The sequence below is a fragment of the Suricata suricatta genome, chromosome 3 (assembly GCF_006229205.1).
Source record: "Suricata suricatta isolate VVHF042 chromosome 3, meerkat_22Aug2017_6uvM2_HiC, whole genome shotgun sequence".
NCBI classification, from domain to species: domain Eukaryota; kingdom Metazoa; phylum Chordata; class Mammalia; order Carnivora; family Herpestidae; genus Suricata; species Suricata suricatta.
This window is the reverse complement of record NC_043702.1, coordinates 45,406,159-45,430,559: the sequence shown is the minus strand read 5'-3', so window position 1 is coordinate 45,430,559 and position 24,401 is coordinate 45,406,159. Positions and strand designations below refer to the sequence as shown.

The 24,401-nt window shown below is 34.7% G+C and overlaps 1 protein-coding gene and 1 long non-coding RNA gene across 2 annotated transcripts in view; one reads left to right on the top strand and one right to left on the bottom strand.

The window, feature by feature from the left end:
• Nucleotides 1-23,370, bottom strand: part of ZSWIM2 (zinc finger SWIM-type containing 2) — a 29,169-nt gene extending 5,799 nt beyond the window's left edge. The window contains exons 1-7 of the mRNA XM_029932961.1: nucleotides 23,131-23,370; nucleotides 21,890-21,966; nucleotides 19,737-19,777; nucleotides 14,425-14,635; nucleotides 6,578-6,829; nucleotides 3,106-3,190; nucleotides 2,296-2,408 (exon numbers count right to left, since the gene is read on the bottom strand). Of these exons, the coding sequence (XP_029788821.1) occupies nucleotides 2,296-2,408; nucleotides 3,106-3,190; nucleotides 6,578-6,829; nucleotides 14,425-14,635; nucleotides 19,737-19,777; nucleotides 21,890-21,966; nucleotides 23,131-23,295 (944 nt within the window). The 5' untranslated portion in view covers nucleotides 23,296-23,370. The remainder of the gene's footprint in view (nucleotides 1-2,295; nucleotides 2,409-3,105; nucleotides 3,191-6,577; nucleotides 6,830-14,424; nucleotides 14,636-19,736; nucleotides 19,778-21,889; nucleotides 21,967-23,130) is intronic.
• Nucleotides 22,865-24,074, top strand: LOC115286445. The gene is made up of 2 exons (XR_003906068.1): nucleotides 22,865-23,049; nucleotides 23,167-24,074. It is a non-coding gene; the product is annotated as an uncharacterized LOC115286445 (long non-coding RNA).
• The last annotated feature ends 327 nt before the right edge of the window (nucleotides 24,075-24,401 follow it).

Genomic DNA, 24,401 nt, shown 5'->3' with positions numbered 1-24,401 from the left:
GGTATAATGGTAAGTGAAACAAATCAGTCAGTGAAAGACAAATACCATGATTTCACTCACATGTGGAATTTAAGAAACAAAACAAAGAAAAAAGAGAGAGGTGAAAAAACTTTTTAAAAAGTATTTACTGATTTTGAGAGAGAGAGAGAGAGAGTGTGTGTGAATGAGAGTAGGGGAAGGGAAGAGAGAGAGGGAGAGTGGGAGAGAGAATTCCAAGCAGGCTCCCACAGAATGGGGCTTGAACTGATGAACCATGAAATAATGACCTGACTCAAAACCAAGAGTAGGACACTAAATGGACTGAGCCACCAAGGCACCGCAAAAAAACTCTTTAACTATAGAGAACAAACAGGTAGTTACCAGAGAGAAGGTGTGTGGGGGATGGGTAAAGTAGGTGAAGGGGATTAAGAGTACAGTTATCATGATGAGAACTGAGTAATGTGTAGAATTGTTGAATCACTCTATTGTATACCTGAAACTAATATAACACTGTATGTCAATTATAGTGGAATTAAAAATTATAAATGACTTGAAATAATCAGACTTGAAAGTCAAAATTGCTCATTGATTCATGGGTTATATTCTACATTCTACTGTATTTCTTGTCACTCTACAAATATATTTCCATCATATTGCAGAAGTTGCTTTTACCAAGATCATCTAGTTTTCAACTAAAAAAATACCTGTGTATTTTTATTATTTAATGTGATAAGTATTCCTTATCTTGAAACTCTTTTATTTAATCCACTTTCTCTGCCTAGAATGTTTTCCTACTGTAATGTTCTCTTCTCTCTACCTACAATATCTTCAAAACATTTAGTTATACAATTTATTATCCTAATACATTCAAGTGTGATACCTAGCCGGAGCCAGAGGAAATGGAGATGGAGAGCCTTTGTACAGGCTTATTATATACCCACAAGTTATTTTATGCTCCGTAAGAGCTGTTACAAAGTATGTGAAGTACCCATAGTACATGGGTAGATATCCACTGGATTGGACAGAAACGTATGTGTGTTTTTGTGTTAATGAGAGTAAACACAATTTTTATTTGGACAACTCACTGAAATTATTATTATTATTAATAAAGGGATTTATTTATTTATCTATCTATCTATCTATCTATCTATCTATTTACCTCAGAGAGAGAGTGTGCAAGTGGAGGAGGCACAGAGGGAGAGGGAGGGAAAGAATCTTAAGCAGTCTCCACATTCAGCACAGAGCCCAAGATAGGGCTTGATCTCTAGAGTGTGAGATCATGACCTGAGCTGAAATCAAGAATCAGATGCTTAATTGACTGAGTCACGGTTAAGTTATTTTCAAAAAATTAATTTTATCCCATCTTTTCAAAATGATCTCTTTTACATATATTTTGTAGTGTAGCTAATGTGTTAATAACACACAGCACATTTAATTTTCTTTGATAAGGAATACGACAAAAATCCTGAAGGCCTGTCCACTAATAAACAGTCCAATCAAGGTTGTGAAATACGACCACTCAGCTCAGCATTCTTCCTCCATGAGGGAGAAGTAGTGGGGGAATGAGGCAGAAAAGACTTCTTTCCCCTAGAGGTCAATTGCTTCAAAACAAATATCAAAATCCCCTGTTTTTAATGACTTACATCATTTTTAATTTTACATTTTGTTAGATATCATTTATTTACTGAGGAAATTACTATATCCCTAGTGCCTAGTAGAATCTCTGGTAGTATTAATAACAACAGATAACATTACTTGAGTATTTGCTGTGTATATGAACTCATTTTACATTCACAAAATTGCTATGAGGCTGCTTTTATAATTACCTGCATTTATTTATTTATTAATTATCATCATTGTTTTTTAAATGTTTGTTTTTGAGACAGAGAGAGAGACAGCATGAGCAGGGCAGGAATAAAGAGAGAGGGAGACATGAAATCCGAAGCAGGCTCCAGGCTCTGAGTTGTCAGCACAGAACCTGACGTGGGACTTGAACTCACAAGCTGCCAGATCATGACCTGAGCCGAAGTCAGACACTCAACTGATTGAGCCACCCTGGCACTCCATCTGCGTTTTAAAGATGAGAAAAATGTGGCAGTACTTAACTAGCCCAAAGTCACACTGCCAACTTATAGTTATACAAGGATTGGATTCAGACAGTCTGACTCTAAAGCCTTCCTTTATACTAGCATAATAATGTCACCTAGGATATAATTAATATTTAGTGAATAAAAATTAATAAAACTTATTCAAACTGAAAAGTTATTTAAATGTTGCAAGTCATAAAAGAAATGTAAGCTTCACTGAGAATCTCACCCTTGCTTTCCTTGAAAATGTGGCATCTTTTCTTCTGTCTCATTTTTAGTACCTACATATTTTACAATTCCATCTGATTTTTTTTCTAGTGATGTCCATCTTTGATTTCTCTTCTGTAATAGATAAAAATGATGTTGCTTTGCAAATCATGGAAACTTTTAATTTTGTGGATTAAAATCAGCTGATAACAACATAATGTAAATAATACTCATTTAAAAATACCTTTTTAACATTAAAAATTTATAAATTATTAGTGAGTCTAATATACTATTGTACAGCTACTATAATAACATTACTTTTTAAGGTAAGAATATTAATGAATAATGGTAATTTTTTGTGGATGTTTCATCTTGTCTAACAGGTAGAAGGTAGCATTATTATTCAGCATCAGGAGACATTTACTTCTAAGTATACAGTACAAAGGATTGAAATAAAATTTCATTATTGTTGATGTAAGAACTTTTAAAACCATTAATTGTTGTCAATAAGTTATGTCAATTAGAAATACTGAGTTTTTAAAATGAATTTTCAAGTTTAGTGGCTGTAATTCCTATAATTAAGATTTATGCATAATGCCATCAGATGTTTGTTATTATGTAAGATTTTATAAACTACCAATGTGAGACCTAGTTGCCTTGTACATCTCTATGAAAAAGAATTCTCCTAAAACTATGGTCTTAAGTTTTTATTAAAAAACAATCATCTCTATTCCAAGGTGTTATCTATTCTTATTATTCTTAGATTTACTTTACTTAGATTGACAGCAGGACAAATACAAACACCATATAAAATTCAAGATGGAAACTATACCTCACGAAATGAAAAGGGGTGAGAAAGATGGCAGGAGCTATCAAAACATTCCTGGCATAAGTGATATTCTATGCATTCGTTACACCTAAAGATGCAAAAGATGAAGACATACAAGAAAAAAATCCAATTATTTTGATGGTTTTGGTGAAAAATTCCTGCTAAAATTTCCCGGAAACTAGGCAGATAGGACAAGGCCCACCCCGTCTCATCCATCATTAGCTTCCTAGCACTACTGTAACAAATTACAACATATTTAGCAGCTTAAACAATACAACTTAATTATGTTATAGTTTCGTAGGACAGAAGGCTGATATAGGTCTCAAGGGACCCAAATCAAGGGGTCAACGGGGTTGCATTTGTTTCTGGAGGTTCTAAAGGGGATCCCTTTCTTTGCTCTTACCGTTTTCTAGTCGCTGTCTTCCTTCCTTGGCTTAGCTTGTTGTCCTTTCCTCTATCTTCAAAGCAAGCAATGCTTTGTTTCTCTGGGCTTTTCTTCCAAAGTCACATCTCCCTCTGATTCTCTCTTTGCCTCCCTTTCCACTTTTAAGGACACTTGTGATTACACTGGGCCCAGGCAATCAAAATGATCTTCTTCCTTCCAGGTCGGGGGCTTAGCAATCTTAATTATATCTGCAACCTTAATTCCCCTATGATAATGTAAGTTCCGGGCACAAGAATGCAGACATCTTTGGGAAGGCATTATTTTGTCTACCATACAACCCTTCCATTATTTCTCCCCGCAGAACCTTAGCTTTCATTTCGTTATCTAAATTCCCATAGATTTTATAGCCCATTAGATATTCTATCCTTTGATTAGTCAGTGTTTTCCAATTGTTTCGAGAATGTGAGAGTTGTACTTAGCAGAATACTGCTTAAACAAAGGAATTATATTCCCTTCCTTTCCTCACAATATGTAAAAAGGTATATGTGTAAAAAGTTCTTAAATAGATAAACAGAAACTTCACTTTCCACAAAAGCTTTGTCTCAAACTTACATAATTTATAAAAAATTTTGCAATAGTAGATGATTTTAATTTACTTGCAGCAATATTCACCAAACAAATAATATTCTGGGCAGTAATCAAATGAACTTATTTTCTTATACAAGTTATCAAATATTTAGAAAATGATTTCCATGAGAAATTTGGGGAAATATGTCCTTTAGATATTTAGAAACACACATGCTAATTTATTTATTATTTATATTTACAAGGAAGATTCTTAGAATTAACATTAACCAATCATAGCAATGGAGCAATTTATTTGATACACCAAATTTGGCTAGGCAAGAAAAAATTAGGCATCTCTCTCTCTCTACATATATATGTATATGTATATATATATATAAAATAAACTTCTTAAAAGATAAGTAGCTCTATTGTGAAACTCTAATGAAGAAGGAACCAAAAAGCTTTCTAGTTTGTCTCCTACTCACTCCTACTGGGAATGGTTTTTCAGGGTAATTACTAAAATGTCAGTATCTGAGGGAATGAAATGAGGATGAAGTCACAAATATTGAAATACATTCTTTAGTTTGTAAAAGAGGACTCATATAGAGGTAAGCAATTACGAGCCAAATCTAGAGTGAAGTTATTCTCCAAGGCGAGTGTAGGGCATGGAGCAAAACAGTGGAGAATACCTGTATTTGGAACAAGTCTCCCAAGAATGTGTCACTTTGGTATGAGGATTATTTTGAGCTGCAGTCAGTTAAGGCCCAAAAGAGTTAGAAGAGCTTTTTACCTCCCTGCCAACTATGGACAGGAATTTAGATAGAGGCCCAGTCTAGGAAGAGCGCTCTCACCGGAGATATCTACAGAGTATGGACTGGGTATGGGAAGCTGGAGGGCGTGCAGCAGGGCCTCTTCGTTCAAATTCCTCTCCCTGTTCCTTTGTCTCAGCTTGGCTTGACAAACATTTGTTTTTCCCATCTTCCCATAAATCGTCCTCTTTCCCTTTGAAGACCTAGATCCCTACTCCCTTCTCCTTAGCTCAGGATGGCTTATAAGCCCTAACTGCCTGTCTTTGAAATCTTCATGTCAGTGTGAGGCTCCAGCATGAACAAATTTAGATTTGTTTTTTCTGCTATTAATCTGTCCTATGTCAGTTTAATTAATAGACCATATAAAAGAACCTAGAAAGGTATAAAAAAATTTTTCCTTCTGTGCAAGGGGTAGTGTGAAGAATCATCCATGAAGACCAAAAGGCAGTCAGAAAACTGAGTAATAGAAGAGTTCACTACCTTTAAGAAATACTTAAAAGAAAGATTTGAAATTATCTACTAAAGTCATGCACTAATCGTTCAAGGAATAGGCAACCATGAGGACTGAGAATTTTACACTGTGTCTGTTTCATGTCCTCATCTCTCATAGCTGTTCCTCCCAACCCCCTCTTCCACGTGCTATCTTAGCTTCTTACTGTTTGGATTTGTACCTCTTGAGAACAATGGAGGCTAATACTAAAGATCAAGTCCTTCCTTTTTCTGGAACTCTATTAAATGTTCCTGATGCTAGCTGAATACTTGCTAAAACTCCGCAAAAATTTTGCGCTTCTTCCTCAAGTTAAAATGTTCCTTTGGAGCCTTCTCAGGCCAATCATTTTCCAGTAAAGACTCTTACTTATAGTGATCCAGTTGATTTAATTCTATGTGACACATAGAGAAAACAAAGAACTAAAATACTTCAAAGCAGAAAAGTTACTATTTGCTGACAGGAGTGATTAAAAAAAGTTTCACAGTTTTATGAGAGGGTTCTAATTGGGCTCATCATAATATATTTCTAGGAAAACTGTAAAAAAATACTTTCTTTACATACAGTTAAGCTAAAATTTTAATTAAAACACAATTTGCTAAGCAGATGTTAGGAAACATTAATTGATGTTTTAGCGTGGCAATTGTGGGAAAGTCTGGAGATTAAGTACAAAAGTGACAAAAATTGTTTTCTCTAATAATTATCTTATTGCTGTTGAAGTATAAGATTAAAAAAACTCCACATGTCCTCATCGCAATTTGTTGTTCAGGAAACTCAATTAAATATTCAGTCAATCTAGTCAATATCCCTCTAGCTCAATCCTAGAAGTTTTTGGCAATGATCTCAACGATGGTTCAAAGAAAGTTATACAAGCTGAGAGGTCTAGAAGTTGAGAGTTCTGAATGTGGAAACTCATTTAGGCCAAAGCAACAAGCTTGTGTTCAGAGTTTCCAGGACAGAATGTTACTTTAGATTCTCAATCCAGACTGGAGTGCAAAGCCAATACCTTTGTGTAAGTGAAGAAAATAAAACAATCAGAGGTTTTGAGGTACTTGGCTGACACAGAGCACCAGTCTGGAAATCCTAAATAAGCAACCATCACTTAGGCAGACAAACTACATACGGAAGGAAGAACCAAGACTAAATGATAAGTTCTCTAATGCTCCCAGTTTCCTAATGTTAAAAAAAGTTAGAAAACATGCTTATAATTTTACTGATGACACTTACTTATAACATCTCCCTTCAATTGGAAATTGTTTACAGTTATTACAGGGAATTCCAAGGTGTTTGTCCAGTCGCTCTTTTTCAGCTGCAGTCACAAGTTTGCTAGAGTTTTTGAATTCCTCTAAAATAAGTTTTATTGGCGCAAACTCTTTCCTACATAAAGGACATTTCAACATGGAAGCACTTGATACCATATTCTGATAATTAGCTAGGATCTTCATGCATTTTACATGAATGCTGTTGCCGCAGCCAAACCTATTAGAAATGAAATAAGTTTGCCATTTGTACCCATCAAAGTTATATATATTTATGTAAACAAAACTTCCTATAAAACTAGATTCTGAACAAATTTTCCAGATATAGCTTGATTACACACATAAACACTATCTTAACTACCTACCTAATCTATCATCATTAACTTATATGTCAGAATTCTTAATAAATTCTCCCCCATGCCAATGAAATGGTGGTAAAAATCGTTTTGCATCAGTAAGATCTTTTTCTTTTTTTAAGATTTTATTTTTGAGTAATCTCCTCTCCCAACCTAGGGCTCAAACCCACAACCCTGAGATTAAGAGTTGCATACTCTACTGACTGAACCGCCCAGGCATTCCAATATTTTTCATTTTTTAAGTGAGGATAAATATAATCTTGACCAAAAATAAAATTGTAACAATAATAATTATTTTTTTTAAATAAAAAGCATCACTGAGAACAGGGGTATCACCTCATTTTTCTAGAAATCACACAATATTTGGTAGTACCTGATAAAAATCTACTGAGAGAAATAATATTTTGGGAAATCGTTAATAATTTAAAAATATGCAAGCATCCATATGAAAAACTACATGGATGAAAAATTTGGCAAATAATCAGGAGTAAGAAAATGAAAAGTTCAATAACAAATGGTTGCCCAAATATCCAAATCCAACTTTACAGTGCCTTGAAGAGTAGTATGAATATGATACTCTCAATAGATGTTTCTGTATATGTAAAAATTTGAATTACTTAGGTTGAAAGATAGAATTTGAAAAACTGAAAAGAATTATTATAATATTAAAAAAGTACTATCTTTACTCTCAAAAAATTCTTTGTAACTTGTCTAAGCCAATGGCATTTATTCACATGTATAAAAATGTGAAAATTATCCTACTTTCATAGCTTAAAGTGGACAAAGGAGAAGGGAATAAAATGGAGTTAGATTTTAATTTCCACCCTTTATATTGTAGCCTAGAATTATTTAGAGTAAGAGCAGGACCTCCTATAACATATATGTTAGGAAACCAAAGAAGGCCATTTAAATATATATTAAGCAATAAGTAAAGCTTTTTGTTGTTTTTCTATCAAAATGTCTCATAACAATCAATTAAAAAACATATTAAATTAGAGTTTTTTCATCAGCTTAAATCGCCAAAGAAAAAAACATGTAGAAGGCTGGGAAGATGACAAAGTAGGGGAATCCTGAGATCACCTTGTCCTGTGGCCACACTGCAGTAACAACTACATCAGTGCAATTAACTCAGAAACAGTGCAGAGACTGGAAGACCAGACTTCTCACAGCTCATCACCGAGAGAATGCAACACTGAAAAGTGTAGGAGGAATGGAGACATGGTCAAGAACTAAATCCACGGGGAGCCTAACCACAACGAGAGGGACACCACAGCATGGAGAAGGGAGAGAATGAGACCCCACACGAGGTACCTCAGGCACAGGGAACCTGCATTGGGAAGACAAGTCCCCATAACATTTGGCTTTGAAAACCAATGGGGCTTAACATTGCCAGTTTTTACACTAGCAGGGCCTAGCTCCAGGAGAGTCAAAGGGTGATAGGAAACTTAGTCCCTGCCCTTAAAGAGCCAGCATAACAAATAACTCAGCCCAGATATAGCAATAGAAGCAGCAGTTTGAAAAGCCTGGGGGTACATACGAAGGAGGTTTATTTACTAATTTCAGAACATGCCCTAGAAGGGCAAGGATCATTAGGAGACTTCAAGAACAAAAGAGCTGGTGGGTGCCATTTCTATCCTTCCCCCAGTTCCTTAGACTAGACACCTGGATGTTTGCAGCAATCAGCCAAACACTCTCTACCTATCTTGCTATCACAGTGCTTCCTGCTCTCACATTATCCTGTGGATCCATGTCAACCAACTTGCCCCACTCAGTAGGTGTCCCCCCACAGCAGCTCTTCCCTAACACATTCTGCAGGCAGCCCTGGCAAGGACCATGACCACTCCAAAGCTATTCCTGCTCTCAGCAGAGGAGAAGATAACTACACACACCAGTGTGCCCACAGTCCCAGCAGCCAAACCTCATAGCTGGCAGCTCAAAGCCCTGTCAATCAGGGCAACTGTAGCATGGGCACACAGACTAGGGACAGGCATGGGATCTGACTTCTGGCCCCATCCACCCATGAAAGTCTCTAAGGAGACAAGGCAGGGTGAGTACCTGCAGACAGGTGTGACAACAGCCTGAACAGATGGACTGGAGGTAGGCATCTGGTCTGATTTCTGGTTTCATTTACCAAGGAAGGCCTCTCAGGTGACAACACAGGAGAGTGCTCTGCAGTTCAGCATGACTGCAGCTCCAGTAGACAGGTGACTACTAAGTGAGAGTGACTACTAACACTGCCCAACTATAAGCCTAATGCTTTTAGATGGGTTCAAACTAAAACAACATTAACTTATATAGACTATGATATTCATAGGATGTTATATATGAGCCTAATGACAATCATACATAAAATATCTTATAATCTAAATAGAAAAATAAAGAGAAAGGAATCCAAGCATAACACTAAAGGAAGCCATCAAAGCACAAGGGAAGAGAGCAAGAAAGAAGGAACAGAGAACTGCAAAACCACCATAAATCAAGTAACAAAATGGCAATAATGGCAATAAGTACATACATATCAATAAGTACTTTAAATGTAAATGAATTAAATGTTCCAATCAAAAGATACAGGGTGAGTAAATGTGTGTGTATATATATATATATATATATATATATAAGACTCCTCTAAATGCCACCTTCAAGAGACTCACTTCAGACCTAAAGACATATGCAATTGAAAATTAAGAGCTAGAAAACCACTTACCTTGCAAATGAAAGTGAAAAGAAAGCTGAAGTAGCAATGCTTATAGTGGACAAAGCAGATTTAAAAATTTTTTTAATGTTTTTTATTTATTTTTGATACAGAGAGAGACAGAGCATGAAAGGGGGAGGGTCAGAGAGAGGGAGATACAGAATCAGAAGTAGGCTCCAGGCTCTGAGCTATCTGTCAGCACAGAGCCCGATGCGGGGCTTGAACCCACGAACGTGAGATCTGACCTGAGCCGAAGCTGGAGGCTTAACCGACTGAGCCACCCAGGTGCCCCAACAAAGCAGATTTTAAAACAGAGACTGAGACAAGAGAAAAAGGACACTATATAATGATAAAAGGAACAATCCAACAAGAGGATATAACAACTGTAAATATTTATGCACTCAACTGTAAATATTTATGCAAGCACCTAAATCCAGAAAGGAACTATTAACAGACATAAAGGAAGAAATTGACAATGATACAATAATAGTAGAGGACTTTAACATCCCATTTACATCAATGGATACATCAGCCAGATGGAAAATCAACAAGGAAGGAGTGGCTTTGAATGACAGAATCAGCCAGATGGACCTAACATATATTCAGAACATTACATTCCAAAACAGCAAAAAATACAGTGTTTTCAAGTACACATAGAACATTCTCCAGAATAGACTGCAGGTTAGGTTACTAACAAATATCAATATGTTTAAAAAGAATGAAATCTTATCATGCACATTTTCTGACCATGGCAGTATGAAATTAGACATCATACAGAACACAAATACATGGAGGCTAAATAACATGCTACTAAACAATAAATGGGTTAATCAAAATAAAAAAGAGGAAATCAAAAATACATGGAGACAAATGAAAATGAAAGCACAATGGTCCAAAAATCTTTGGGATGCAGCAAAAGCTGATCAAAGAGGGAAATTTATAGTAATACAGATATATCTCAAGAAGCAAGAAACATCTCTAATAAACAACCTAACCTTATACCCAAAGGAGCTAGAAAAAGAACATAGCCAAAAGCCAGTAGAAGGAAGGAAATAATAAAAATTAAAGTAAAAATAAATGAAATAAAGACAATCCCACTCTTCCAAACAATAGAACAGATCAATGAAATCAGTAGCAGGTTCTTTGAAAATAATCAATAAAATTGATAAACCTTTCATCAGACTCATCAAGAAAAAAATAAGACAGGACCCAAATAAATAAAATCACAAAAGAAGAAGGAAGGGTGCCTGGGTGGCTCAGACCGTTAAGCGTCCAACTTTGGTTCAGGTCATGATCTCATGGTTCATGAGTTCAAGCCCTGTGTTGGGCTCTGTGCTGAAAGCTCTGAGCCTGGAGCCTGTTTTTGATTCTGTGTCTCCCTCTCTCTGCCCTTCCCCTGCTCATTCTCTGTCTCAGTCTCTCTCTCTCTAAAAAATAAATAAAACATTTAAAACATTAAAAAATAAAGAAATGAAGAAGGAAAAATAACCAATACCACAAAAATACAAAGAATTATGAGAGAACATTGTGAACAATTGTATGCCAACAAATTGGGCTATCTAGAAGAAATGGGTAAATAATATCCTAGAAACTGACCATCTTCCAAAATGGAATCTATTTCCAATAAGTAACAGAAAATTTAAACAGACAAATTACAAGAAAGGAAATTGAATCAGTAATTAAAAGACTTATGACAAAAGTCCAGTACCAGATGGCTTCACAGATGAATTCCACCAAACATTTAAAGAAGAGTTAATACCTATTATTTTCAAACTATTCCAAAAAATAGAAGAGGAAGGAAAGTTTCCAAATTCATTCTATGAGGCCAGCATTATGCTGATACCAAAATCAGATACAGATACTACAACAACAACAACAACAACAACAACAACAACAAAAACAAAGAACAGAGAGAGAGAGAAAGAGAGTGACAAGTACAGGTCAATCTCTCTAATGAATATAGATGCAAAAATCCTCATCAAAATATTCAGCACGATAAAATGAAATTTATTCTAGGGATACAAGGGTGGCTCACTATTCATAAATAACTCAGCATGATATATCACATTAACAAGAGAAAGGAGAAAAACCATATGATCATCTCAATAAATGCAGAAAAGGCATTTGACAATGTACAACATCTATTCATGATAAAAAGCTCTCAGCAAAGTAGTTTTAGAGGGAACATTTATCAACATTATAAAGATCATATATAAAAAACACACTAAAATCATACTTAGCAGTGAAGAACTGAGAGCTTTCCTTTAAGATCATAACAAGACAAGGATGCCCACTCTCCCCATTTTTATTAAATGTAGTACTGAGAGTTCCTGGCCACAGCAACCATGCTAACATAAATAAATGACATCCAAAATTGTACGGAAAATATAAAACATTCAGTATTTGCAAATGACATAATACTATACATAGTATTAAAAACACCAAAAACCACTAGGATAAATGAATTTACTAAGGTCACAGGATAAAAAATCAATTTACAAAAATCAGATACATTTCTGTATACTAATAATAAAGTAGCCAAAAGAGAAATAAAGAAAAAAATCCCCTTTATAATTGTATCAAAATGAACAAAATACTTAGGAATAAACCTAACTATAAAACATTTATGATGGGGCGCCTGGGTGCCTCAGTGAGCTAAGCAGCCGACTTCAGCTCATGTCATGATCTCCCAGTTCACGAGTCTGAGCTCCAAGTCAGGCTCTGTGCTGACCACTCGCTCAGAGCCTGGAGCTTGCTTCAGATTCTGTGTTTCCATTTCTTTCTGCCCCTCACCTGCTCATGTCTGTCTCTCTGTCACTCAAAAATAAATTTAAAAACATTAAGAAAAACAAAAAACATTGATGGAAAATTGAAGATGACACAATAAATGGGAAGATATTCCATGCTCTAGGACCGAAAGGATTAATACTATTGAAATGTCCACACTACTCAAAGCAATCTACAGAATCAATGTAATTTCTATCAGAAGACAAACAACATTTTTCACAGAACTAGAACAAATAATCCTAAAATTTGAATGGAACAGCAAAGATAGCCCAAGAGAGCTTGAGAAAGAAAAACAAAGCTGGCACTTCACAATCCAAATGTGAAGATATATATAAAGCTATAGTAATCAAAACAGTAAAATACTGGCACAAAAATAGACACATGGATCAACAGAACAGAATAGAGAGCCCAAAATTAACACAGTTAATGGTTAGTTAATCTACAACAAAGATGGCAGGAGTTTTAAATGAGGAAAAGACAGTTTCTTCAATGAATGGTTCTGGGAAAAGTAGACAGCAATAGACAAAAAGGATGAAACTGGACTATTTTCTTACCCCATACACAAAAATCAGTTTAAAATGGACTAAAGATCTAAATATAAGATCTGGGGATGCCTGGATGGTTCAGTCAGTTGAGCATCCAATTCTTGACTTTTGACTCAGATAATGATCCCAGGGTTGTGGGATCCAGCCCATTGTTGGGCTCTGCACTGAACATGGAGCCTGCTTGGAATTCTCTCTTCCTCTCTCCCACTCCCCTGGCTCATGCTCTCCCTTTCTTGCCCTAAAATGTTAAAGAATGTGAGATCTGAAACCATAAAAATCCCCGAAGAAAATATAGGCAGTAATTTGACCAAAGCCATAGAACCATTTTTCTAGATATGTCTCCTCAGGCAAAGAAAACAAAAGCAAAATTAAACCTTTTGGGACTACATCAGAATTAAGAGCTTTTGCACAGCAAAGGAAACCATCAACAAAACCAAAAGGCAACCTACTAAATGGGGGAAGATATTTCAATCTGATAAGGGTTAATATCCAAAACATAAAAAGAACTTTATAACTCAACTCAACATTCAAAACTCAACATTCAAAAACCCCCAAATAATCTGATCAAAAAATGGGCAGAGGATTTGAACATTTTTCAAGGCAGAGGTGCAGATGGTTGATAGATACATGAAAAGATGCTTAACATCACAAATCATTAGAGAAATGCAAATGAAAACCACAAAGAGATACCACCTTAAACCTGTCAGAATGGCTGAAACACAAAACACAAGAAATAACAAGTGCTGGCAAAGATGTGGATAAAAAGGAACGCTTATGCACTGTTGTTGAAAATGCAAACTGGTGCAGCCACTGTGGAGAGTGGTATGGTGGTTCTTCAAAAAATTAAAAATAGAATTACCATGATTTGGTAATTTCACTGAAGGTAATTTACTGAAGGAAAGCAAAAACATGGATTCAAAAGATACATGTACCCCTATGCTTATTGCAGCATATTTACAAGAGCCAAGATATGAAAGCAACCCAAGTATCCATCAATAGATGAAGGGATAAAGAAGGTGTGGCATACACACACATGCACACACACACAGAATGGAATATTACTCAACCATAGAAAAGAATGACCTTACCATTTGCAACAGAATTAACCTAGAGGGTATAATCCTAAGTGAAATAAATCAGCCAGAGAAAGAAATACCGTATGCTTTCAGCCATATGTGGAAATAAGAAAGAAAACAAATGAACAACAGCAATAACAAAAAGACCAGCAAAATACCAAACTCTTAAATACAGAGAAGATACTGGTGGTTGTCGGAGGGAAGGTGAGTGGGAAAATGGGTCAAAGAGAGCACAGTAAGAGTACACTTATCTTGATGAGTACTAAATATTCTACAGAATTCTTGAATCATCATGCTGTACACCTCAAACTGTATTTTAATTATACTTCAATAAAAAAGAGAAAGAAAAAACATGTCACCTGCAAAATGTGACAGGAAGTTTTTTCTCTAAAAGGACTTCTTGACAAATAGAGCAGATATCATCTGAACCAATTTCCTTCTGTTTAATGTACCCATCTTCTTCAAAATGCACAGTTTCATCATTTGTTCCTTGTTGTGGAGTTTGGACCCGATGTAGCCCTCGAAGCAAGTCACTGATTTCTCCTTCCACAAGACCTAATTGCAAAGCACCTGTGAAGAATCCCAAAGTATTAAAATTCAGTGACAAATACAGAAATGTAATTAACTTGTGCTGAAAGTTAGAATTTTCTTTCAAATAGCAGAAAGACAGTTTTGATTGAATTATTACACTGACGTTTACCACTTCTTGTTCTTTTTTTCAGGGAATGCCTTTGTTAGATGAATAATGAATAAATAGATAACAGGAGAGCAAGACTCAATTGTAACTACTCTCCTGTCTTGGTTTTCATGTTTCTACAAGAGTGTCTTAGTAGCCACATCTTTCACAGATTTGGTCAGTATTCCTCTGGATAATCTATTTGGAACTATGTTGCTTATGACGTTGGGATGTGCATTCATTCTTTGAATTATGAATTTTCTCCATCCTGCTGTCCTTATAAGAAATTGTTTCTAATACATTTAGTTTTGATCAGAGAACCCTAGATTCTTTATTCCCTTCTCCATCAGGCTCCTTTCCTTTTCTCTCTCCTTAACAGGCCATAATTTAAATGCCATCTGTTATTGGTTTTCCTTGAATTCTATTCATTTTATATATTCTTTAATGTATTTAATATATTATTTAATAAATTTTAAAAATACAAGGTAGTAAACACCTTCATTTTTTCTGGAAAGACTTCCAAATTAAACACTAAGAATACTGAAAACACATAAACAGTATAGAAATCTCTGTCCCTTGTAAGAGGTGGGGTGGCAAGTGGAATGTAAGAGGGTAACATAATTTAATTAACCATTACTTTGGAGGACAAGAGCTATTTGTCACAGAGACAGAGTAACATCTGCTCTCTAAAAAAGATGGGGAGGAAAGTGAAGAATAAAAATTGTGCTTTTGGGAATAAAGATTTCCTAGGGCAGCAGAATTATTGAAACATAAAAGTTCATAAGAGCAGCTGACCATAAATGTCCTATGTGGTATAACATGAATTGGAAAATGAGAGAAACAAACTCTTCTGAAATTAATTTAAAAAATTAATGTAAGAGACTATGAAAGAAAATTCTTTTATAGAGAAGAACAAGACAGCTAATCTTATCAGAGGGCATGGAAGATGTTCAATTTCATTAACATCTAAGAAAATTAGTTAAAATAAGAATGAGACACAGACACAGAATAAAACCTATTGAATAAGCAATAGCAAATCAATGAAATATTATGTTTGTTTGCCTTATGTTATTTCTTTTTGTATTTAAAAAAGTTATAAGAAGGTATTTTAGATCTTGCTAGGAATGAATAGATTACATTAAACCTTGCATCTGGCATTTTTTCATGTTTTGTAGGACAGCCTTTTTTTTCTAATACTATAGAAATATTAACATTTAAAAATATTTCTACATATTTTAAAATTATTTTCTTTGGGGACTTGAGTATTCTGTTCATGTCTTACATTATATGCTTAAGTAATAATATGTACCTAAAACATGAATCCTAAACCAAATCTGGCAGAAAATTGGTATGTAGCTGAAATTGCAAATCAGCAAAAGTATTTTAAGATGAATTTGGCAATACATATGATTGGCAGACATAAAAATATTAATACTTTTACTCCACAATCTGATTGAGACATTAAGCTAATCTAATGATTGAAAGAAGAGAAAGCTTTATGTACAAAGAATATAATAAGCAGTTAGAAATAAATTAAATGTCTAACAATAGCATAATCTTAACTAAATTATGATATACCATATTTAGCCATTGATGACTTCAATTACAGAGATTAGACAGCAGTGAAAATGGGTATAAAGTCATAGTGTGTGATAAAAGCAGAAGACAAAATTCCCATGCACTCTAAGGCATAAACAGAGTAATAAAGGAAAATGGAAGCAATAAAGTTTATTATATCTTTATAGTAGGAATTAAAATTTTTTCTTCTTAGTCATAGTTCTTATTTTATCTATAAATAATTAATTAGAAAAAGGAACAGATGGCATTTACTAGACAAAAAGAAAAAAAGGGAAGAGAAGAGAAGAGGTAAAAAAACCTAGTTTATACTTTGGGTTTGACAGCTATTAGCACAGGGACTTTTAGAATCTTTCTTATAAAAGAAGAGAGAGGAGTTGTATAAACCAAAAGTTTCTCTAATGCCAACATTTATAAAATGAAGAGAAGGATATGTTTTCCACTCTGAGCTATTTTGTCCCTCAGTTCCCTATTAAAAAGTAAGCTAAAAAGAAAATAGATGTATTTAGAAGAACCTATTAGGTGATAAGTGTAGGTTTTGCTGGAAAACATTTATTGGGTGATGGGAAAAATAATGCCCCATGTTAAAAAACTGATGTCTTTATAATAAAATTCCTTTGTAATCACCTTTGTAAATTTTCAAAAATAAAAGTTGATTGTTTTTGATATGCAACATTAGAGCGCACATATTTGTTTGCTGATTTGGTTTAGAAGAATCTAGGAATGATATTCAAAACACTCCCATAATCCAAATGCATAGCCCTTTATAGCTTTCTTTAAATTAATTTTCATGTATGTTTGTTCTAGCTTTCATTAAATTTTTTTTTCATGTTTATTTATTTCGGAGAGAGAGACAGAGACAGAGTGTGAGCAATGGAGGGGCAGAAAAAGAGAGGGAGACACGGAATTGAAGCAGGCTCCAGGCTCTGAGCTGTCAGCACAGAGCCTGACATGGGGCTCGAACCAATGGACTGTGAGACATGATCTGAGCCAAAGTCAGCTGCTCAACAGACTGAGGCACCCAGGCTTTCATTCATTTCTAGCTTTCATTTAAATGATACATTTTAAGATGATTGAGACTTCTACTTTTTTGAATATTTGTGCAAATAGGATTCTCTTAATGTTGACCAAAACTTCTTTTAAATACAGAGATATGAAAGATCTTTTATTTTCTTAGGAAGTATATATTTTTCAAAATTAACATTTAGGACTAAACATTAAAAAACACTAAAAAAAATTCCCTACCATAGACTGATATAAATATCAGAAGAACAAGACATGGTTTCTGCCTTTAAGAAGTAAAAAGGATAACAGAATACTAGCTATTAGGTTGATCCATATGAAATTGCTACTTTTGTAAATGAAAAACTCCACAAATGTTAGTATTCACTTTTCAATTTATAAAAAAAGTATCTAACAGAGGCTCCCAGCTAATACATAGTACAATAAATATTTTTAAAATTTGGTTGTGTAGAGCTGGATTACCTAATAGAGTAGCCATTAGCCACATGTGACCACTGAGCACTTGAAATGTGGTTCATGTGACTAAAAAGCTCGATTTCTAATTTTGTTTCATTTAAATTTAAATTGAAAACTCATAACATAGTTACTGAAAAATCTATATGTATGTAACACTTTGAGTGTTACATGAATCTATTTTTCAACTGATTATTTTATTAAATCTAAATGCAGATAAAATATTTCCAATGAAAATACAGTGTCTAGGTGAAATGCTCTGTAAGTATAAAATACTAAGACTCTGAAGACACTATAAAAGTATTACACATTTTTATACTGATTACATGTTGATGTGGTAATATTTTGATGTATGATTAAAATATATTATTAAAATTAACTTCCCCTGTTTCTTTTTACTTTTTGTAATTGGCTATTAGAAAATTACATATGAGGTTACATGATATTTCTATTGGAGCACTAGTACAGAAGCTTGTGAAAATGGTATGTAAAACAGTGTGGAGAACAAGTAAGATTTGGAGAGGAGGCAAGCACTTGACTTCAGGTGGATAAAATGAAGAAATAGAGAAATAAACAATATATATAATATCATACAACCCAATCATTGTGTATGAAGGGATTGGGAGAGAGGATGAAGTAGAGAATTAAGTGACATTTCAGAAAGAACCTTTTGTCTACAACGTGAAGGAGGAAGCAACCAAGTGCAGGCACTGACAAGAAAGAGGCTCTCTAAGACTCTGAAGGGCTGATGAAGTTGGACAAAGGTGAGAATGAGGGTGGAGAGATGAGAACACCGTTGGGAAGGAGGTAGGATGTAACATGAACGGGATTTATGAAGCGATAGAGATAGGAAAGAAGAAACCAGGAGACAAAAAAATCAAGGAGAATCCCAGTTTCTAGTTTTGGAGACTAAAAAAAAGGAAAGCCAATATATGAGATAGGGGATATAAGAGGGAAGCACAAATGGGGGGAAACGGTATTTAAAATGTCTGTGGGACTTCAAATCTGAGCTGCCCTGAAGGCAGCTGGAAATAGTGCTCTGTTGATAAGAGAATCTGTAAAATGAGAGAAGAATACAAAAGAAAAGTGCCTGTGAAACACTAATATTAATTTATTATCTAGTACAAATTTTAAATGTTTACTGTGATTGTACTTATTCGATAGTTGGCGGGGGGAACTGAACTTGGCTAAATAAAACCAATATTCTTTGAACTAAAAAAATGGAAAACTGATTATTACCTTAATTCTTTATGAATATTACAAAGATTTCCTAATACATTTGCCATTTTGTTCTTAGATGGGTCTGTTGTAGGTCAAATAACCGCATGATGACAGGAACAATTTCATAATGACAGTATCTTTTTTTTTTTTTATAAAATCTATAAAACCAAATGACCTATAACAAATAGTTTTTGAAGGCTCTAGAACTTAAGGTTACACAACTATATGCTTGAATGTAAACTCAATGTAAGTGTTGTCATAAAAACTATTTTACTCTTAAAAATATATGTTTATATCTGTATTTTTGCATATAAATTTCAGTCAGTAGACATTTTTGAATGAAATTATATGCCATGTCAACTGTCTATTGCTGGGATCTAAAAAATGACATTTCTTATTTAATAAATTTACCTCTAAATTTACATCTAGAAACCACTGTGAATCTTTGCTTAGAACACACGAAGGAAATTTTGCCTTCAGAATAACTGGCCATTGTTTCATTCTTTTTTTTTGGTTAAGTGCCCCTGAATTTGAAATGACATATAAAGTAAAATTTTTTTATTAAGGAAGAAAAATGTTCCCCGTGTCTTAAATGTAACAAATTAAGCTATGGATAGTTGTCACATTGTCTAGAAAAATAATTGTTTAAGTTTAGAATACGCCTAAACAAAAAATTATTAAATATGTTAACTTCAAATAATAAAAAAAGAAAACACAACTTACATTCATGATTTCTCGGAAGCTTGAATTTTTTCAACAAGACCCTAATATTCACAGGTGGAAAACCAAAATAAATATTTATTTATGACATAACTTAAAAAGATATATTTTAAGTTTAGGAGTAGCATTATAGAATTTATATTGCTGATGGTGTTATAAGTAAACTTAACACTATCATCAGTTTTCTATTATAACAGTTGTTAAATGTTGACTGTACTGAAGTTAAAATTAAAAATTCATACAAAAATAGTAGTTAAATTTATGTTTTAAAGTAAGCATACGTGAAAAAAGTATGATAAGTGAAAATAAAAGACATTTATAATAAAGAGATTTCCCAGAGAGTCCATGTATTTTTTTTTTTTTATAACACACAGTTGTTCCCAGAGACAGATTAGTGAGGGAATAAGGTATTCACTGTGATTCCTTTAAACTTCCCTAGAAGTTTCTTAGTCCTGAAAATGAAGTAATTTTGTGGAGAGTGCCAAATACCATTTTCCTACGTATATCACTTGAATGTGTGACAGAAAAAATACTTCAAATATCGCCATTTGAAACGGAACTTGACTTTTTAAAAAAGAGAAATGCGTATAAAATTCTTACTTAAACATATTAAATAAACTTTAGTATATTAAATACTTGAATTATATTTCCATTTAGTTTGGTTAATATACTGTAAAAAATAAGTAACATTATAAATAAATCAGAACAGAAGGCCCTTGCCCAGAGGAAGCTAGCATTAAAACAATGAAAAACTTATTTGAATAAAGATAATTTATTATTTTTAATATTAAAACCAAACTGCAAGTTTTTAAAGGACCATATTTTATATCTTCTATGCTAACTAGAGCAAATTATTTTTAGCAATGCTCAATAAAAACATCAAAAAAAACCAACAAAAACTTGGTAAATACAAACTTTGGAAACAAAGATATACACTTTTAAAAAAATTATAAAGAAAAGCATTCAAAATGTGAGATACACACTCTTCTCTCAATATTTTGTTTGGTTTTTTTTTTTACCTTCAATTTCAGTCACAAACCTTCTAAATAATATAATTCATGATTTGTTAATATAAGTACAGATAGGTAAAACAAAATGAGTTGAAAGAAGGAAAAAAGGGAAAGAATGGAAAGAATTCCAAACTAATTCCAAACACTAAATGAAAAGAATTTTTTTTAATTTGTTTTTGGGATTTCCCTGCAAGTAAGTTCTGCCACTAGACGAAAACTTTCAGATTCAACAGAAGTAATTCTCAGTGTAGTCCTACTACTATCTTGAAAGATTCATAGTATAATGCTTATTGAAAATAAAAAGAATACATTAGAAAATAAAAAAACATAAGGAGGGGCACCTGGGTGGCTCAGTAGGTTAAGCATCTGACTGCAGCTCAGGTCATGATCTCACAGTTTGTCAGTTTGAGCCCCGCATTGGGCTCTGGGCTGACAGCTCAGAGCCTGGAGCCTGCTTCAGATTCTGTGTCTCCTTCTCCCTCTCCCTCTGCCCTTCCCGGCTCGCACTCCGTCTCTCTCTCTCTCTCCAAAATAAATAAACATTAAAAAAAATTTAAAAATAATAAAAATTTTAAAAAATAATGATTTTTTGGTTATTAAACGATTTGTGGTACTACATTTACAAAGAAAACAAACAATGCATCTTGCAGAAAGAATAAAAATAAAAATGTCTTTGGGGATTTATTTTTATCTAACAGCAAATAGAAATCCTGTAGTGAGAACATAATTCTTATTATCAAATCAGGGAGGGTTTTTTTTTTTTTCTGTTTTATAGTTAGATATCACATTCGAACATAATTTTATAATTATTGTGATTCAGGGAGGTTTTTCTTTTTCTGTTTTTTAGTTTGTACTTTTTCTGTTTGACACATTTGTACATAAGACTCTAAAAAGTGATTTTTTTCTTATTATAAATATTAACATTTAAAACTTGCAGAGTTGGTGGTATGTTCCTCAAGTTAAACTTTAATTTTCAGAATGAAATAAAATACCCCAAAACATACTGAAAAACTGCAGCCATTTTACCCTTACCTATAGTCTTTTACCTCCCTACAACGAATTTCTTTTACCTTCAGTACTCAAATCATGAAAAAGGCAATATACCAAGATGTTCCTTTGTGGCAGATCTTCATTACAGTTACTTACCAGCATATATGCCTACAAAGTTCCCCTCCTCTCAGAAATGTGGAACAGTTACAAACATGAGGATTTCCTAAAAAAACCTTTAAAAGAAAAATGCATACTTGAAAAAAAAAACCCTCCGGTTAATTTTTAGAGTTAGAATAAAACTAATTTAATAGATAATAGGATTAAAAGAGATTTCAAGAAGTAATTTAGTTTAGGTGACTCCAAAAGTTGACTATACTCTATGGAGACATCTTAACTCTTGACCGACCCCCCACCCCCCAGGTGGTGAAAATCTCCAGGCCGATTTTTCACTTTCTTACTGTCTTGGTCAACAACTTGTAGCCTCAATTAGGACTTCTTAGGTGACCTACACTCAGGCGGGTGAAAAGAAACCTCATTTTAAAAAGGAAAAAATACATCTATTGCCTATCTAACTATACTTACTTTGTTTGTTTTATACACTTAATTGGTATATGATTTTACTTGAGAAGACTAATTCTATTAGCCCAAGTTTATATGGGCTAATATAACTTTTTAACTAAGTGTTACAAGGGACAAAGTAAAAAAAAAAATAAAAGATACCTTAAATAAGCACAGGCTAGTACTTTGTATTCAGTACCTAAAATGCAGGTCAGTAAATTAAAAATTTCCAAATCAACACCGGGAGGTGGCATGGTGGCTGATTTTCGAGTGGCAAGAGTGGGATATGCAAATATAAAATATCTGTTGTGTTTCAGCAAAATTTAAAAGAATTTTTATCGAGACTTTTCCAAGGCATCACCACCTAGACGGTCCTTCAAAAGGATCTTCTTGGAGTCTGAGAATGACTAAAGAGTAAAGAAAAATCGATTTTATTTACTTAGTAAATATTTACAGTATGAAATAGGTCGTAGGATTTTCATTTCGTTTTAGTTACAGGGCTCGTGACTGCCAACAACGGATCCAAGAACACAAGTAATGCAACGTATAGATTTAAATAAAACGTCTCACATTTTCAAGCCTAAAGATCAAGCAAGTGCCATCATCTTACAAGAACTGGATGCCGTTCTGGAGTCATGACTTCCCAAAATGAAACTTTTCTAACAAAATACTATTTTCTTCAATTTGCACATCTTTAGAATCTGGATCTCGCTTGGCTGGGTTAAGTGTGGCAGCGAGAACCCGCTGGAATTGTGAAGGTGGCTAGAAACCAGGAAGGCCCGGGAGGACGGTGCGGGTGGGCCCCGCGGGAGCGGAGGCGAGTTGGGGTCGGTAATTACTCGGAAATCCCTGTTTTCCGGCTCCTCCTCCCTCAGCAGGAAGCCGGTGGGGCCCATCTCTCGGAGGAGGTAGATCCTGCCGGTCAGCGCCTGGTCCTGCTGCCCACTGAGGTGGTTGTTCAAGTGTCTTCGCTTTTCAGAGACTTTACAGCCCCGGCGATGCATCTTGCTTGTGAGCCCGTGAAGGCAGCGCTCCTCTAAGACCCTCTCTGAGTGCCCGCGGTCTCCATGACAATGGCGTGCCGGCCGGTTGCCTTGGTGATGGAGGTTGAGATTCCTGGTGTCCCAGCGTGCCTTGCGCCAACCTCTAGCTGGAGACCAAAGTGCAAGGGGAGCAGCTCTGAGCTGCCTCCACTACTTCCTGAAGCCACGTTCCTGTTTGAAATGTGTTTCTAATACCCACCTGCCCAGCTTAAAAGCTGACGGCCAAAGGCATAGCTGTCAAATCTCCCGCTTTCCTTTTGCTGGTTCCCCGCAGGCAGGGCTGGTGATTATGTGTGTTAGGACAGTCGCACAACCTGGTTACTGTTTGGGTTCTGCTAAAATTATCCTGTGATGATTCATAATCTTTATCAGAAGGCCCAGAGTGACTGTTTTTGTTCAACAATATTCCACCAACATTTCCGGAGTGCTATGTGCATAATCTGAGCGAGTCGCTGGGGGAAGAGACAGGAATCTAAGTCCTAGGGAGCTAAATCCTTAAATTGGGATGTATGCAGGGCGCGGGTGTGGTTTTAAAGCAAGAGGAGCATTTCTAAATAGAATATTTAGATAGGGATGGAGTGGGCGGGTGGTGCTAAATCCATTGACTCTGTCTTCTAAATCTACAGGGTCTAAGGAGTAAGGTTTTTGAGGTATGCAATGTCCACTCAGTCATTTACATTGTCTATGAACTGTTAATCACGTTCTAGCGGGAGAGCTGTAATAAAGTTGAGTCAAGTAAAGAAGCCATGTCACTAGAATCTTTTAAGAAATTGAAATAGCTACTTGGTGGCCCAGTTACATAAGCGAAGATGGAGGATACTTGTCCCATTTCATCATAGGTGAGGCCATAACTAGACTATGTCAAGCGCAGAGAGGAGAAAATGGCAAAGGCCACGATATGAGAGAAGATGTTGGAAAATGTAGCTTGCACATGTGAAATGTGCAGATAAACTCCACCCAATCCTAGATCTAAGGTCTTAACTTACTAAAAATTATTACTACATTCCTATCCTGACTAATAACAACTAACATATATATGACCATAACCCCAATTTTACTGTCAATTT